Source organism: Nilaparvata lugens, chromosome 6, assembly GCF_014356525.2.
Source record: "Nilaparvata lugens isolate BPH chromosome 6, ASM1435652v1, whole genome shotgun sequence".
Classification (NCBI taxonomy): domain Eukaryota; kingdom Metazoa; phylum Arthropoda; class Insecta; order Hemiptera; family Delphacidae; genus Nilaparvata; species Nilaparvata lugens.
Window position 1 is genome coordinate 50,534,643 of NC_052509.1, and position 19,786 is coordinate 50,554,428.

Genomic DNA, 19,786 nt, shown 5'->3' on the forward strand with positions numbered 1-19,786 from the left:
AGTATACTGCAGGGACTGAGTAAATTTGATAATACAGATTGCCATTTGCAACCTCAACCATTCATTGACCAAATAAAATTAGTACAAACTCTTGCACTCACCTCTTGGAGTATGTGGCGACTTCGTTTGACCAGCTTACTAAGTGGCGAACCCCTGATGTTTTTTCGGAGTAGAGCCCATAAGTTTACATCATTGGAGGAGTTTATCACTGTCTTCCTGGAACAGTATTGGAGCAGAAGTAAACAGTTGGATGTACTAGCGGATATTATATCATGCGATTTCAATCCCAATCTAGACGGTGCATATACCACTTTCATTACTGCCCTACAGTTCAAGAATTCTCAGCTGAACGAGCCAATAAACGAAACTGCTTTTGCAAGTATCATTTTGAAAAAGCTACCTTATCAAGTTAGAATGGCGCTCGCCACTCAACCAATAACTGATTGTAAACAATTGATAAATCATCTACAAGGCATACAATCTGTGATGGCAATATCAAATCACCAGTCAGATCAAATGTATACACAGAATCAACATAATTCATAAATTAATCAGTACACCAGCCAAGCTTATGAACCAGCACCATATGATCGCTCCCGATCTACTCCTCAATTTGAACACCACTATGATCATAAACAAAATAACAATTGGAATAACAGAAGTTTTCAAAATCGCCCAACAAATCATTACTTACAGCAAAATAATAGCAGAAATTATTATGATGGCCATGATCGATTAAACACAAATAATGGTTATGCTCACAATAATTATAATAGAAATTATAAACCGCCACTACATCAAATAAGTACAAACTACACATTAGCACATGCAACCAGTTTAAACCAACAAAGAACACAGAAACCAACACCAGATAAACCACCACCAAAAACCAGCTGCAAGCAACAACCCATTTTAAGTATACTGTTCCCTGCCGAAAACCCATCACCGCCGGCGAACACAAACAGTCGCCAGGAGGAGACCGCCACCATACATCCCGTGCACCCACACCACAACACCACACCCATGCATCATTCGACCCCACAGCAGACCAAGGACCCCATGGAGGACCTGGACCGAAGGAGCCAGCACCACAAGGCCCTGAGGTGGAAAGTCAGGCAGAAGCAACCAGGGAGGACCAGCGCACACCTACACAGTCCACACACCCAATTCAAGCCATGCCAGCAGGACGCCAAGACACCAGACAATCGACACCAGGATGACAGAGGGCAGGAAGGGACTGACGGCATTCATCCATGGCACATAAAATTAAAGACAGTTGCTTATCAATGTGACCACTACTGGGGAAAAAATAAATGGAATGAAATTGAAACTAATGATGGCTACCTGAATGAAAATGATGAAGAGTACTGTGAGAAACTAATGAATGGAAAATGTTGTGTGGAATTAAAAGAAATAAGGAGTAATCCAGTGAAAATAAAAGCACCTGATTGTTATGATCTATGGAAAGGATATGCTATGAAAGAGATATTAAATGTATTGGGTAACTGTATTATGATTGTTATTATGGCTGTCTTATTATTTAGAGTCTGTGATATTAATGTGATGATGGAAGTTGTATTATTGTTAAAAGAAGGTATTATTGTCGATTGGAAATCCTGTATTGTTAAATTGCTTATTGTTGTCATCATGATGATTAATAATAAATGTAAGTTGAAAATATCAAATGAGTATTATAGTGACAAACACGAAAATAGAGACATGAAACCCAATGAGTTGATTGGACATAACAATGGATTAAATGGAACTGGATCAATGAATAGGTTGAAGAAGTATACAAGATACCAGGGCTTTAAATTTATGAAGGAAAAATTATCATTAGGACAGCCTCATCTATCAATAACAAACGGATAGCAGATAACCTAACTGGCCTACAGCAATGCTACAAACAGAAACACAAGAAGATACGGAAAACCACGACAATTCTACATGCAATATCATAGAATTTGAAGTAAATACAATAAAAAGTAAAAGGAAAACATCATTATCAACCAATTACTGACCTGTCAGAATAAATTTAATATTGGCATAGAACCACATGTCAACAAATCTGATTGTTGATTCCCTCCAACCGTTAGAAGCCTGAAACAAAGAAGAGAACAATTTTTAAGTATGTATTTTTGTAATCAACATTGTATAAAAAAGGGCACAAGCGGGGATAGTAAAAATAAAATAAGTAAATTACCTTAAAATGTGAAAATTGTGACAAATAGGTTAACTTTGTATCCATGGGAGTAGAAGCTAAGAAACTATGATGTCAAGAAAGCGGATATCTAGAACCAGTAGACTAGTCAAGACCATCTAGATCGAAAGTATGTAGCCCTCAAACATATGTTTTTTAAAAAAGGATTGTTCCCAAAAGCTATTTATGTATGTTATTTAATGTATTTATTAATGTTAATATATTCATTTATATGTTTTATATTTTATTACCATTATTTATGCCATGTTGTTACCGAGAAACCTCAATTGAAATGAGGTACCAAAAAACCTAACCCAATGTATAGCAAAAAGAAGAATTGAACCTGATTTATAGAATATTATTAATGTTAAAGACCTAGAAATTGTAATGAAGTATAAGCCCCAAAAAATTTGTTAATCGAAATTATTTTTGAAAGAAATTTGTTATATGGGAGTCAGATGTGTATTGTATGAAGATGAGTTGGCGCCATTGCAAGCAACAAATTTTAAAAGTACTGTATTAGGTTGTAGAGGAGGAAATGTGTTTAAGATGGTGTATTTGTGATATTTTAGTGTTGATAAGGAGAAAATTTGTTATTATATTTGATGGAGATTTAAGGGGGGCATAAGCAGATAAGGTCTGCGAATTTTTGTGATATTTGAAAGTGTTTTTGGTGGATATTTATAGGTTATGTCGATATATTGGAGAAAGAATATGTATTAAAAACATTGTTGATTCTCAAAATATTTTGAATTCAAATTCGGGAGCATGTGTAACGTATCAAAATCTGATGGGTAAACAAAATCCCTATTTGAAAGAAATTTATAGGCCTGAAGTGGAATAATAGTCTAGTATCGCCAAATGCAATAACGTTTTTAAAGATTAGATAATATTAGGTATCATGGCTAAATTTAGAACGGCCGAATAGAAATGGAAATAATTTGCTACTTATATAATATTATATAAAGTATTGAAAATTTGAGGATCAATATCTATTGATTAGCGACATAATGATCGATCGAGTTGCATAACATAAAATCTAGCCAGACACCTTGACAGAAATTTATTGTAACTAAATGGTATGCAACTAGAGGAACTGAAAAAGAACATGGCTAATTGTTATAAAGTGAGAAACAACCTATAAACATTAGAAAATTGTATTGCATGTAAAAAATGTACTTAAAACCCAAAAAAAATAAATTACTCTATTAAGGAAGTAGGATGTTCATAGGCGCATGTATACTGTAACAAATTTGCATGAACCAATCAAATGGTAGTAATCGATGGGTGGCAGTAGTGAGCCGATTCAAAAATATTTATATATATTTTTAAAAATGATAAGATTTTGTAAATGTTTACTGTTCAGTTTATATATTGGATATGACCCGAAGACAGATAAAATATCCGATATGTGACATAAGTAATAATTTAATAGATTGGCACAAACTATTTGAACCTTTAAATGGCATAGTAGCAAATTATTCAAATTTTATGTAATTTGCAAGTCAGAAATGAAAATTGTGAAAAGAAAAGGAGAACTTGCCCACTTGCCTGCCAAACACCACCATGGAATGTCACCAAAATTTGTAGAGCACGATACCCTTCATTGTACATTTTAAAGACTTGAAGATTTAATCTAATTATTAATTTTCCATAAGACTTTGTGATGCTGTCTTAAAGCAAAAGTCATACAAATATTTATTTAATCCCTTGGAGGAGACGACTTCGGCCACCAACAATCCAGGACTACCAGGAATTTCGGATCGCCGCCAGCAACTTATAAAAATTCAGCACGTGAGTGGAAAAAAATAGTTGAAATAAAAATAGGGCGCCCTCAGTGCTTCGAGTGAAATAAAAATAAAAGCTAGCTCATCGGAAAGGTTTTAAATATTAAGAAATTAATACAAAAAACTTGCGCAAGTCTTAAAAGTGTATAAGAAATACTTTATTGAATAAGAATGAGTCAATTTATATATTAAAAGTACACCAATTAAAAGAATATTTTAAGTTCTAAACTTATTATAATAACGTTCACCCAATCATTGATTTTATAATACAATTTGTAATAATATAATGTAGCTCTGGTTCTTTGGATAAATTGATTTATCTAATTCCATCAGGTGCCGAATCTTACACCCTGAGATATGTGTATTTATATTTGAGAAATTTATTGGGAACTATAGAAATTAATATATATATGATTATTGATTTGTCAATTTATCATTCTCTGATTTGGGAAATAATATATAAAGTGAGACTACCTAAATCGGCAAGCAACAACAAGTCAATATCAAAGCTGCATGCAAATAAATGCATATGATCAATGAATCGAAAAGCACATGGTAAAGTTTCGTGCTATGGAACTGAAAAATAGTGTACTGATCTGTGATATTTTATTTTGATTTTGTTCTTGTTTTATTGTATATTTGTTGCTCTATATATTTTCTTTATTGACCTGATTTTTTTCAAATTATTCATTCAATATATGTATCAAGTTTTTTATGGTGTACCATTCATTTTACTCCCCAATACTATAGAGTATAAATCTCACATATATATTTGTTAATAATCAGTATTAAATTATTGCGAGAGCTCCTGAATGAGCCTGTTAAGATTTTAGTGAAATTATATCCTAGAAAACCACGACCAGATTTTATAGTATTTTATTCTCATGCTCTACCGATTGACGCCAAGCCGAGGCAAATCGTTATTCATTAAAAAATAACGTCAGATAGGTTAAATTTGCAATATCTTTATTATGTTATGTTGACGACGTTCGATAATATAATTCTAGGGTGGCTTAATTCGATTGGGTTTGAGTGAAATTGACCTGAAAGATCGGTTACACAAAAGCTTGTTAAATTTTAATTGAGATTAAATTCCAGTAGAAACAATAAAAAAAGGTTTTTCTGGGAAGAAGGCTTCTCTGATTGGTTCACGTGGCATTTAATCAAAAAATTCCGTAATAATATATTTGAAATCCAACATCCATTAATTTGAAAGTAAAACACAATAATAATGGACAGAAATAAGAGATTGCTTTTTTCAGAGTATGAATATCTTGTTTGATAATTTTGGAACACAATATTGTCTTAAGGTGTGGAAAGTTAGTTGATAAACCACCCGTCTTAAATTCTAGTGATAGAAACCAATTTCAATGTCAGCTGAGGTATCTACCACTTCAAGCAGCGTCGACCAATAACGTGCTAGTACACTTGAGGTGTGAAGAACAAGTCAACGCCCACAACGCTTTCTCATTGGCTGTTGCCGTAAGGTAAATACGTAAAGTACCACATAGACTCAATTTTGTTCAATTGAGCTAAAAGTAAAAAAAATATATAAAAAAGTTAGCCTATAACATTTTTCTGACAATTATATTATATCAAATTAGTCTGACATTTATATTCAATAACATAACTACAAGAGCTGGTTGCTTGACAACCTAATAAGCCAAGTTCCAATAAGCCAAGTCTTGTTGGCTAGGCAATCAAAGCGTCCTAGGCAGTTTAAGAATTGCAAAAATGCAAACAAGGCCGATAGATAAAGAATACAGTTTGGGATAAACATGTGAAGAATACGGTAGTTGTTTTAGTGAGCCACAAATCCGCTTCAATCTCCGATTTTCTAGTTTGGAGACATAAATGTTTCCAATCATTTTAAGTTTCTACGTGAAATTCTTCTCAATCTGTCAGTATTGGTTGAAGGGAAATATCAATATCATTTGAAAGGAATGCCAAGAGTCTAAAGTGAATTTCACCACGGGTTTTTGAGTATTTCCGAAATCCACCGAAAACCGTTATAACTTTTCGACATTGGATTATTCTGGGAAAGCCCGCCGTGAACTCGGTTTACCCATCGACAACCACTAAAGATTAATTTAGTTTTGGAATAACCCTTCTTTGTTCACTTGCCCAGGTACAATAATAGAAACGGCTTCTTGAATTACTCTAAAATGCAAGCTTCCTCCTGTAGGCTTGGGCACCCATGCAAAGGTAATAATCCTTAATTAAAGAGTAGGATGTTTCTATACCAGATAAGTCATAGAATTAATCATTAATACATTTGTAAAGTAGGAATCCTGATAAATGGGAATAATTATTTCCGAGGATGATGTCCACATGAGCTCCAGACTTGTGCGTGGCTAATAAAACTGATGATGATGGAAGCTCACAGCTTTAGGTGGTCCCGAACCACCAGGAAGCAATTTATAAACCAGTGGTGCCCAAAAAAAGGGGGGGTTGGTGATAAAATCTTGTTTTGTATGGGGCGTAGAAACTGAATATTCCCAGAATAGTTAAATTTTCCACCAATAAAAAGGTAAAAAAGACTGAAAACAAAAATATAATACCATAAGCATCCAAAGGAATAAATTATTATTACGAAAAATATCATAGAATCGATTGCTGGAAATGAGGGTTCTTGGAAAGTGAATATATACAATATGTCACAGAAAGCTGTAGTCTTCCTTCTTTCCTGATTGTTCAAGATATGATCTCAAGATATGAAGAAATATTTTATAATATGGAATTTTTTATCATATTCAGAAATTAATCTGACATTTTTTCAATAGATAACAGAACTAAAAAAAACAAATAATTATCTAGTAACCAGTTCTGATTAGTTACGTTTTTTTGCAAGGCAATCAGAGCGTGCTAGGATAAAATCGTTCTTGAATAGCAAATTCAATATCCGGATAGTTCTTGAATTGCAAATACAGTTGACATAACAATACAGTAGGGGTTTAACCTGCGAAAGAACAGTTGTTTTAGTGATTAGCATACTAGCCACAAATTATTCGGCTATTCAAACGTCAATCTCCAATTCTCTTGTTTGGAGACAAAGATGTTTTTCATCAAGATTGCATTAAAATGATGTAAAATTTCTTTCGTGAGATTCACAGATTGTCAGTATTGGTTGAAATAACATTATTTGGAAGGAATGTTGAGGGTTCAACGTGAATCTCACCACATTCTTTTGAGTATTTCCGTAATCCACCGAACACCGTTATAACTTTTCAGCATTGGATTATCCTCGGAAAGCCCGCCGGAAGTTCGTTATAGGCTATTGTACCCATCGACAACCACTGAAGATTAATTTAGATCTGGGATAACCCTTGATTGTTCACTTGCCCAGGTACAATATTAGAAACGCTCATAATAACTTTTTAAAATCCAAGCTTTCTCCTGAAGACTTGGGTATCCGAAAGTAATAATCCTCAAGTAATGAGTTGAGGTAGGCTAATTCCAAATCGAAGAAAAACGCATTCATAGATATTAGTGCCTGAAAATACGTATATACTCGTATAGTGAATTGAAATGTTTCTTGGTGAAAATTAATACAGTATTGTTTATTCCTTTTTAGTCTCGAGATATGAATCTGAATGTTCAAGAACACAGAACAAACTAGAGATGATAATCGTAATAATTTGTATAATCTACAAATGTTTTGATCTAGGATCTCCTCTACTATAGGACTATATTAACTGAATGCAGTTCTTTAATTAAATCGAATACAGAAGTTTCGGTATTGTTCTCAGTGACGAAATACTTATTGAAACTCTTCAACGAGTTCAAGATGAGATGTTTAGGCTACTTCACAGAAAATCTTCAGTTCAAAATAATTTTTGTATAATTTTACCCGACTAATCAAAGACGGTTTAACATAGACGTCCAATCGATAACCCATAATAGAAATTCAGATTCTACGAAATACCTATTCATTGGATTGAAATAAGGGAGACTTTAACCTTCATATTTCGTCCTCAAATATCAACTGATAGATCGTAATAACTCCCAACATACTTTCTTCGTAATGATCATTCATTGATTGGGAATAATGAGACGAAAAAAGGAAGACTGTAGCCAACTTCAACATAATTATTTTGTCCTGGAATTTTTATAATATTCAATTTAATCCTAGTAATTGCCACATCTGCGAAAGATTTCTTGTAATCGTCAATCATTGGTTTGAATATTGATATTATTTGGAATAATTTAGCAAAAATATGAAGACTATATTAGCCTAGTACCTTAGATAAAAGATAGTATCGTGTTATTAATCTTCAATTTTTTGTCTTGGAATCTATACAGCATTTACTTTGTACATTGAAAAAATATTTAAAATCGCCTTTATATTGAATTGGATAGTCTATACTGTTGAATGGAGCAGAAAGGTGTGCGAAGCTTGTCAAGTTAGTCCCAATGGCGTTGAATGAAGCTGAAGCCAAGGTACTTGGATTATCTTTAAAAAAGTACACAGCAATTTTCATATTCACATGGTGCTGATGTGAATAATGCTAACAGATTGAGTGATGATATAATAGCAGAGAGTAATAGCTAGCAATTGTGCCTATTATGCCAATATTAAATTGATCACCAAATGTGATATAGATGCATAGGAAATTTATTATGTATGAACAGTATAACTATGCTGACAAAACACCAAATTCAATGTTAGTCGAGGTATCTACTACTACAAAGTCGACCAATCACGTGCGAGTACACTTGAAGGTGACACGCCTTCAACGTCTTCTCATTGGCCAATGCATTTACGTCACCACATAGACTTCAATTTGCTCATTTCAGCTACAATCAGTTCACGCCCACAACGCATTCTCATTGGCTGACGACTCTGCGTCATCTCACTCCTTTCTATTTGACTGACCAATGAGAAACTAATTATTGCTGATGGTGAATTCTTGTACAGACTCAGTTTTGCGGAACGAAACCATAATTCTCTTATAATGGAATAAAATATTAATTTGATGGCACATGAATTATGAAATTACATAGTATTCTTTTCAACAGAAAAAATTGATTTATGAAATGACATTATGAATTGATACCGAAGAAATATTACTCATTCATTCAATTAGCTAGCTAAGTACAAGACAATCTTAGATAAGCAGAACTGGCTACTTTCTCAAATCTACTACACTCTTTGCAATTTGTAGTGAGGGCAAGGTACACATGCCATTTCTAGCTTGTAAGATTCAGTTGAAATTGTCAGCATGGGAAGCGTTGAAGCTATTAGTATGCTAGAGCTATTATAGGAAGTAATGCTGACCATGAAATTAATCTGTCTAATGAAACATTAAATTCTCAAAGCATGTTCAATGCATTTCAATTTTTTTGAATAAGTAATGATCAATGTCGAATATTGGTATTTCAATCAAATTTGCGTTTTGGGTAGTATATTTTAGGACAAAAATAAGCCTATAGAATTGATTTTATTCAATAATATTTATTGGATGCAAAATCTCACTAAGCATAATATAACTTTTTCCATTAAGAAAAAATTATTATGAAGCTGGGTTTACACCAAAGTTATTAACAAAATGTTTATAACTTAATCCCTATTATATTCTATTGGATTATATGCTCATCATGTGTATGATAAGTTATGATCAATCTAATAGAATCTATAAGGATTAAGTTATTAACATTTTATTAATAACTTTGGTGTAAACGCAGTTAAATACGCGTTTCAAAGTGTGTTACTATACTCTTCAACGTTCGTAAACGTTCAACAGTGTTTTAGAAATACTGCTGTAGTAGCCTAAACATATGCTTTTCGCAAACTTTCCTCAAAACTTGAGTCATGTGATAGGTACACAAAATAATCATGTGGATTGAATTTTTGTTTCTGTTATTTTACCAGCTGTATCACATCTTAAAATTTTGCGGAACAAACAGTCACATAAGTTTTTTAAGTTTGAGATAATATTATTAATAATAATTATTATGTTGAAGTGTTTCAGTGTTAATTCCGACTTTTTCATTACACATATCAAATGCAAAATGATTATGTCAATTTTAGTCATTTTTCAAACTGTAATTGTTTAAAATCTCAATTTGAGTCTACGTTTTTGAAGTGAAAATAGTTGGTGTGGGAACGTTGTGGTCTTAACCTTGTTTAAGACAATGTATCAAAATGAAATCAACAAGATAATGAATATGAACTACCTATGTCTGTTATCTTTCTCATTATGTTGTTTGAATAGATCAAATAAATGAGCATTGAGCTCATATATTCTATTTCATAGTAATATACAATTTTACTCGAGATACGATTGGAAAATGAAAATAACTAACAACCATAGGTCAGCATGCGGTCTTCCTTAACAGTAGACCATTGAAATAACGGTATCATACCGTTACCAAGGCCAACGCAACAAAACGTTTTAAATACACTTAAAACTAATGATTTATTTCAAATCCAAATTATTTTTGTCGATTGCTTTTTACCAGCCTATTAAAATGTTTAATCCTTGATTGCCAATTTATCATTGCACAATCTGACATTTAGCCTAGTCCATTATTTTTTTTCGCAAGCCCAGTGTGTTTAGTTTCCCAAACTATTTCAAGACTTTAATACTAGTTACAAAAATGAGAAAGAAACAATTGAGAAAATGTATTTTATGGAAAAAACTCTTTTTGAAACATTTTTTCAATAGACTTTAAACAATTATTTCATACTTGTAGGCGTAGGCCTATATTATTCCAACATCAGTAAATTAAAACATGGCCTACACTTGAAAATTGGTAAGCATTTAGCGTAATACTGAATTTTACAAATAGATTTTAAATGAAAATACAATTTTTGACACAAATTGGAATACGTTTCATTGATTATATTGTGAATTAAATTTATCTGTCACGAGACTTGAATGTACACCTAATAGGTTCAGCCTAATCAGCCCATAGAACTAACGCTAATTTGAGATTCGCAGCTAATGCAGCCACAAGTTTTCTTTACTATTTTGTAGTTGAAGGTCGATATCAAAAAATTTGTAGGTATCTAATATTGCAGGACTTCTTATAATTTCGAAAACATTTAGCTTAAAAGCATAAGCCTATTACCGCACTATGGTTTATTGTAAACTTTAAATAAGAGTAGTCCCATACAGACCCATGAGACAATATTGCAGGCATCTAAAGAATAAATAAGTAGTACCAATTCTTATTTCTATTTACAAAATTGAATGTTTCTAACAAATTCAGATTTATATGGAATACTGTAAATTCATTTACGTTAGTTCAAATTAATACTGAGTTTTACAAATAGATCAATGAAAGTAGCATTTTTAACACAAATTGAAATATGTTTCTTAAATTATTTTGTGAACTATATTTATTTATCACGAGACTTGAATGTACGCCTTATAGGTTCAGCCTAATCGGCATATAGAACTAAGGCTAATGTGAGATTCGAAGCTAATGCAGCCAAACGTTTTCTTCACTATTTTGAAGTTTAAATTCGATATGATGAAACATATGGTTAACAAAATATTTGTAGGTATAAGGATATCTTATAATTTTGAAAACATTAAGCTTAAAACATACTACCGCTACCGCACTACGGTTTATAGTAAACTTTAAATACGTAGTCCTACAGACCCATGAGACAATATTGTAGGCATCTAAAGAATAAACAAGCAGTACGAATTCTTATTTCTATTAACAAAATTGAATGTTTCTAACAAATTCAGATTTATATGGAATACTGTAAATTCATTTACGTTAGTTCAAATTAATTTTGTATTCCACCGATGAACGCAAGTGTTCTGTAATAATAGGATTGACCTACCTCAGCCCATGCATGACTTTCTTATAAAATGAAGATTCAAGATTTTATAAAACATTGTTTTTCAACTTCTAAACTGTTGCAAGCTTCCAACCTACAGATTCATAGATTTGAACTAATATAATTTTAAAACTCATTGATTGAATTTATTAAGTAGGTAAATAATTTTTTTTCAATTCGTGAATCCCGTTAGGCCTACTATGTAGCCACGTGGTGTAATTCAGCCTAAGGGTTCTCTTAATTTTTCAATGCTAATCAAACTTAAAAATGATAGAGAATTAGTAAGAAGGAATCAATTATTATCAATTCATCTAATATAAAAAGTATATCTTTAGAGTAAAGTACCATGAAAATGACAAGATTCTAATGATCTCATTACGGGCAGTTATGACTCCAAATTGCTTTCTATCCCAATTTAAAGTTTTCTAAATTGCAATTTTATTGAATCTCTCCATTTTTTATTTAAAAAGACTTGACATTCCTTTCTTTAACTGGAATTTCAGTAAATATCAGAAAAAATATTGAATTTACCTGAAAACATAGGAATTTTTGCTTTATTTCTTGTATTGTCTGCCATTTTGTTTGGACATTTTCCGTAGAGCCTATAAATACCGGTGGGTATTTCCGAGCGGAGCTCAGTTGATTCCCGACTCTCCAAGACTGAACAAGTGTTCTTGCTCCTCAAAACGGTTATCAAATTTATAAATTCTTTTAAAGCTTTAAATTGAATTTGCTTGTGTATTATAAAGATTGAATAGTAATATTATTTAGTGAATTGTTTGATACATTGGAATCTATTTCAATTGATAGGCCTATATATTACATTTTAATTTGGTGAATATCGGTGCTGTGAATTGTTCAGTTTATAGAAACTGGGTTGTTTCTGGTGCATTTCTGGATAAACGGATAGCTAAGCCTACTGTTTGGTGAGTAGATAATTTCAATTTTATATCAAAATTTGTTTTTGTTTAATTTAACTTTCTTTTAATCGATATGGTTAGGATTCTGATAAGCCCGTTTAGTTTTGGTTAGGATTTTGATTTGGATTATTTGGATTAGGATTTTGATAAACTGAATCTTTTTAGTTCTGATTTTTAATAACTGAAAGTTTAGTTGGGATTCTGATAAATTCATACAGTTTGATTTGAAATGTAGTTTATTTGATAGTTCAATTATTGATTAAATTTTTTTTCTATTTAAAAGTGAAGTAAGCGGTAACGGTGCCGGCTAACGGTTAATGATTTTTGACGTTTGACATTTGAATTTGAAGTTACAGTTTGATTATATTGAAGTAGCTTAATTCTATGTTTGTTAAATTCTTCTAAATACCAAACAGCTTATATTAGTGTGTAGATTCATTATGTACATTATTTCATTACATTTTTTGTATTGATTAGTATTCTTATGACCTTATTGAAGGTCACGGAACATGAAGGCGTAGATTCGATGACCTGTTCATGAAATGTTTGATGTTGTTCAGAATTAGAGTTAATGATTTATTTAATAATTAAATTTATTGGTTATTTGATTAGTTAATTTCAGTATTCAACTCTGTTGCTTGATAGTTTTGATTAGTTATTCTTGCATTTGAATTATTTACGCTAAAATATAGCATAATGTCTGTAGTCGTATATTTTATTATCAGTTTGAAAGAGTTTTAATATTAGTTTTTACAAAAACTTGAAGATTATTTAAATCGATTTTTATAAGCGTTATTGTAGTGTAATGTTCGTTTTTAATTATCAATTCAGCCAAATGTTGTTTTACATAGTTTGGTTTCAACCAAGCATTCAGGAGATTTGGTCTTTATCAGCCTCTATTAGCTAGTTCCAGTTTTCAAAGAGTTTACGTAGTATAGTAGGCTAGCGTTATTTTGAGTATAGAAGACGTAAAATGAAACGGAACGGAAACTTGTACTCAATGTTGGTAAAGGAATACAAATGTGAATAGCCGAGCACTGTTTCAGTAACCGTTCAGTTCACGATGAGTATCAAAGTCTAGTCTAGCGTTGACTAGACCATGATCGTATATCTGAAATGATTGCTGTGATATTATCTATTTAGTGCTTATCGATTTGTTAAAAATAAACTTTACTAAACAAGCTTGATGAGTTTATCTTTATGAATAATATAGTTCATAAATTTATTTAGTTACAAGTTATAGTTCATAATGTTTACTAGGCTTAATAAATAAGTCGTTTTCAATGGATTGATGATGGTGCAGCAAGCGGAAGTAGTTCATCAATTTCAGAATAAATAAACTGTGACAATTTTTCAGGTTTAAATTAAAGTTGTCTCATTCAGGTATTGATGAAAGTTCATCATAATACTTGCATTATTGTTTATTTTGATTGTGTGATATGACAAGGTATTTTTATTTTCAGATAACCAGCTGCTATTACATCGAACGTGAAGATGGCTCCTAGACCTCAGGGATTACAAGTTGACGAGAGTGTCACTGGCCTACAAGTCACTACAGGTTTCACCGACAACTCTACTCAAACCGAAGCAGTAGAAACTGCAACAACTGGCATACAAACTATTTCGAGAGGAGTTGATGCCGAGACTCAAACCATTGGATGTTGCAAGTGCAACTGTGCAAATGTCATACAAACTGTTGGTGCCGCGACTCAGACTCTTGGTTGTGCGAGCTACAAGAGAAGTGAATCGAACTTGAAAAAAGCTGGTTCAAGCTTGAAGAAGAGCGAATCTAGCAGTAGTTTGAAGGAGATGTTCTCGAAGATACGAGTTGACCTCAAGTCGGCCTTAGAGTTGAATGATGTTGAGGTTGACACTAAGGAAGCCGTCAAGAAGGTGGATGTTGTTGGCGATGGGAAAAAACCTGCAAAGATGTCTCTAGTAATACCACCCCCACCTCCACTCCCCGCCATGCCAGCACTGGTGGAGAAATCTTTGCTACCAAATTTTGTTCTCAAGGACGCTGAAGCCAAGCCAGCAGCTGAAGTCAAGGTCACAGCTATTCCACCGCCGCCCCCTCTGCCAATTGGAGCAATTCCACCGCCACCCCCTCTGCCAATGGGAGCTATTCCCCCGCCGCCCCCTCTGCCAATGGGAGCTATTCCCCCGCCGCCCCCTCTGCCAATGGGAGCTATTCCCCCGCCGCCCCCTCTGCCAATGGGAGCTATTCCTCCGCCACCGCCGCCTCCAATGATGGGCGCCTCCACTTTCCCCAGCATGAAGCCAGGCGTTGGAAATGCAGTGTTGAGGAAAAGCAAGACATTGCCGCAACAGAGCACCATCAAGATGAAGACCCTCAACTGGACCAAGGTTCCCAAGCAGAAGATTGGTGAGTTTTAATTCATTTTCTCATTCTCCTTCATTTCTTCAGCTGGTTCATTGTATTTGATTTGATTTTCCTGTCTTTCATTCGATGCTGCATTGTTCTAAAAAATCAATGCAAGTTCATTGAAATATAATTTCATATTGAAAAACCTATTTCTGGACTATTAGTACAGATAGAAGAATTTATTAGGTAGCCATTTCTTCCAATGAATACTAACAAGTTAATTCATTTAATGCCAAGGGGCTGATCAATAGATTTCTAAATAAATAAACAAGTATAGGCTTACAAGTTCTATTGATTTATAAAAATTGATCGAACTATTCATGGGGAATAATAATATTAGTCTGCAATGTAGAAATCATTTTCTACTTTTTGATTCATTCAAACAGTAGATATTGGGAAAGTTCAGGTTTGTGGATTCATTGATAAAATTACAATATAATTATATTTGAGTACAGTTTGATAACTTTAGTACCAATAATATATTGTCTCCCGATTGATAGTGATCAAACTAAGTAATTAATTTTTTGCAACCTTTTATATGATTTCCATTCATAATAATAATGTTGTTCTCTATCACAGCAAAATCCTTGTGGTCAGACATGGAAGTACAACTGCCAATTCTAAAAGTGGACTTTATTAAGATGGAGGAGCTGTTCTGCCAGAAACAGCCAACAAAATCAGCTGATGCCTCCAAGAATCAGCTGACAGAGAAGAAGGTGCAGAAAGTGAACCTGTTGGACAGCCAGCGCAGTTTCCTGGTTAACATATTTCTCAAGCAATTTAAGGAAGATGTTGCGTTTGTCCTGGAATCGATTAAAAATGGCGCCGGTCTACCCGTCGAGAACTTGAAATCGTTGATGAAACTCATGCCCGAAAAGAAAGAGGTGAGGATTCTATTGAAAATTCATTTCAAAACTGTGTTGATTTCTTCAAAAGTTTAGAATGTGTAGTTATTCATTTTATGCAGTAGATACTGTACCCTATTATTAAGACACTTCTAGTATCAGGGATAATTCTTTTTCCAAATTTCTATCATTAAAAATTGATTAATAATGAAAAATGAATTTATTGATACAATAAAATACAAAAAATATTTTTACAAATAGAAATAATAATTCAAAATACAATAATTTTTGACGTGACTAGAAAAAGAAGCCTTGAGCTCCAGCCACGAGTTCTAAATAGAAAAACATTTTTTAATCCAATAACAGCATTACAAATGAAACAATTCTATTGATGGATGATAGTCTACAGATGTCGAATTTTAGAATAATGAATAATTAATTTTGTCAAAATTGGTGATTCAGTCAACTCTGTTCTCAAATTTCAAATGCGATTCTCATTCTTCCAGATTGCTGAAATACGCGGTTATGCCAGCAGCAAAAACCTTGGGGAAGCTGAGAGCTTCTACCTGCATCTGTCTGACATCGCTGACTACGAGCTGAGGGTGCAGGCAATGCTCTACAAAGCAGAATTCCATGACCGATACACTGACGCATCTGGGCATTTGGAGAAAGTGATTGAAACCTGCGAGTTCCTCATAAATGATTGCAGTCTCAAGCAGTTCTTCAAGCTCATCCTGCAACTTGGAAATAAACTGAATGCTGTGAGTAGATTTTATTTCTCAATAATCCAGGGGATGATTCTCACTGTTTCACTCTACAACAGTGTATTACTTCAAGTAGAGAAGATAACCTTAGAGGAAATTCTTATTTGTACTTTGGTATGTATAATATCTTAGCCACCTCTAATACAAGGCCCTGTCCTACGATATTGCAACGTCGCAATGTAGGCCTAGAATCTAAAGGTGCGTACAGATATACGTGCCGCGAACATGAGCAATTCACTTTTAATCAGCTGATGCCAAGCTTTTTATATTTGTATCTTACCGTTTCTGTAAAAATACAGATATAGTCAGCTGATTAGCTGAAAGTGAATTGCTCATGTTCGCGACGCATATATCTGTACGCACCTTTATACATGATTGACGAAAACGATTTTTAAAAATAACAGCTGATCTTTTTCACCTATCATGTATTAGATTCTAGGCCTACACGTTGCAATATCGTATGCCAGGGCCTTGTATTAGAGGTGGCTATGATAATACTTATTATAAATGTATTAAAATTCAAGATGAATTAACTGTCCATTTTATTTTAGATTATTCACATAATAATAACAATATCTTGGAACAGTTTTGAGATGGTATTGCAATAAGATGAAATAAAAGCGATCACAGATGTTTATTTCATTTATCAACTTGGAACATGTATCCAATAATAATACAGTGCATTATAATAATTTATTGTACTTTTTTCTTCAGGGAACTTATGCTGGTAACGCAGATGCGATCAAGATCAGCTCTCTGGCAATGCTGGCTGACACAAGAGCCAATAAGCCAAAGATCACATTTCTGCACTATGTGGTTGATGTGGCTGCATCCAATGATGCCAGTATGCTAGCATTCAGAAGCAAGGTTGCCGATTTCCAGAGAATGTCAAAGTGAGTTTCGTTTTAAAAGCCTATTCTCTTTTTAATGTTATTTTCGGAAGTATTTTTTTCAAATCCAATATATGTTACCAATATGATGTGAGTAGATGGGGACTTGAGTGACAGTTAAGGTGTTTGTATTGTAATATCTATTATTTTCCAAACCTAGGTTTTTTTCAAGTATTCGTCAAATCTCTGAATGATTTTCTGTCCTTTGAGTCCAAAGAAAATCATAAGTTAATATGATGAATGTGATGATTGGAAAATTATAAGTGATATCTTGTTAAAGATGACTGATGGCAATTTGAATATTTGTATTTTTGGTATGTGTTATAAAAGTTTTAGAAAGTAATATAATAGAGCTCAAAGCAATACTAATCATAATATTATTTCATTTTCAGGACACCGTTTGCAGCCCTCGAAGAGGAGGTGAATTCATTGGTGGAGGGAGTAAAAGACATCAGCAAGAGAATCGAATCGAGCCAAGTGTCTTCTCAATTCGGTGGTAAGTTTCACACCCTACAAATATACCAACCATCCATTGATTGTATTGAAATTTTTGGACACACAATATGAACATACAATTTCAAATCGACTGTAGGAGAAGTCGAGACAATTTTCAATTTATGGTATGAGAAGCCTATACTGTGTTTGTGTTTATAATAACATTAACCCAATTGAAAAGTAAAAATAGCTAGCTAGCATTGTCAAATATCAAGACTGGTATGCTATATGATAAATGAGAGATAATAAAATTACAAACCGATTAAATTATTTGTATTCTACCTGTTATTCAACAATATTAACAGTGATAACCTTTGGTGTACAAACAGTGGGAATGAGTCTGAAAAATATTTCATATCCTAAGCCTAAACTTCGAAATTTTAGAATAATACTTGAAGAGCCTATCAAACATGTACCTTATTTTATTGTTTACTTTTCCAGATTTCTTCCACAATGCGAAACAACAGGTGGATTGTCTTGTCAAGAAATTGAAGAAAATTCGAGAGGTGAAATCTCAACTGGCAGTTCACTTGTGTGAGGAGCCTGCTGCTTTCCAGCTGAATGACTGCTATCAGCTATTTGCTGACTTCTTCACCAAAGTCAACAAAGCTTTTCAAGTGAGTACATACAATAATAATGATTGTTGTCCATTGTAAATATTCCAAAGAATGATAGATGATTTTATTCAACAAATTCAGATCCTTTTGATTCATACTCTGCTTCTTATAGCAAAACCAGAATAGATAATGTATTGTCGTCTCAGCTATTAATCATTAGTCATCAGTTTCTTATAGTTTACAGATGGAACTCACTGAGATAATGCATTTATTCAAATTCATATGAGTTAATGAGTATTATCAAACGAAAATCCAAGTTAAATGCTTTACAGCAAAATTAAATTGACTTACAGCATTTAGTTTTGATTTCCGTTTAATAATAATAATTCTTATAGTTCTTTTTCATTAGATTTAGGTAATTCCATATAACTCTTTATAGTTCTATCATAAATTATTATGAATTGTGTTTGAAGCTTTGCCAATCAAATTGATTCGGAATCCTATTTCAAGATGTATTGTGAATAGATTATTCTTTTGAAGCATTATATTAGGGTATCTTTCTATAAATGTCCAGTCTTTCTACCACAAGTCTCTTAGAGTTTGATTTCATTCAAATTGTCTAAATTGATCAAATTGCTAATGATGTTATTTATATTTTAAGGAAAACGATCAGATGAAGAAATCTGAGGAAAAAGCTGCAAAATTGAAGGCTGAAAAGTCGACCAACAACAAGGTTGTAAAAGCGAAGAGAAGAACATTAGACAGCGAAGTCGAACAGCTCATCAACGAAGTGAAAAATGGGGCATACTAGATGGAGTAACCACTGGATCAAGGTGCTAGATGTAATATCATCAATGGTTCAACACACTAAGAAGTCACCAAGTTAGCAAATTCTTCAATGACAATAGACAATGGATTGTCTTGCTCTGATGAGTTGATACGTAAATAGTTATTGAATTTCTAATGTCTAGTCCAGAGTCTTGTATACTTTTACTTTTTATATACTAACAACGAAGTTTGTCTTTAATTTTATTCAACTCGCTAATATTTTAGAAAAGTCACAACGACGATAGACAATTTATTGTCTTATTCTGATTATGTATATGTAAATATCTGTGTATTTGTTTTTTAGGTTTTAAATCTT

The 19,786-nt window shown here is 33.0% G+C and overlaps 1 protein-coding gene across 2 annotated transcripts in view; it reads left to right on the top strand.

The window, feature by feature from the left end:
- The first annotated feature begins 14,178 nt into the window (after nt 1-14,178).
- LOC111059748 (inverted formin-2-like) overlaps nt 14,179-19,786 on the top strand; it is a 63,482-nt gene continuing 57,874 nt past the window's right edge. The window contains exons 1-7 of one of the 2 annotated variants that reach the window (XM_039431100.1): nt 14,179-15,091; nt 15,671-15,975; nt 16,443-16,697; nt 17,415-17,593; nt 17,983-18,086; nt 18,527-18,702; nt 19,304-19,694. In XM_039431100.1, the coding sequence (XP_039287034.1) occupies nt 14,200-15,091; nt 15,671-15,975; nt 16,443-16,697; nt 17,415-17,593; nt 17,983-18,086; nt 18,527-18,702; nt 19,304-19,453 (2,061 nt within the window). In that variant the 5' untranslated portion in view covers nt 14,179-14,199 and the 3' untranslated portion in view covers nt 19,454-19,694. Of the gene's footprint in view, nt 15,092-15,670; nt 15,976-16,442; nt 16,698-17,414; nt 17,594-17,982; nt 18,087-18,526; nt 18,703-19,303; nt 19,695-19,786 lie in introns of those variants that run through there. The other variant, XM_039431099.1, reaches the window with a different exon arrangement.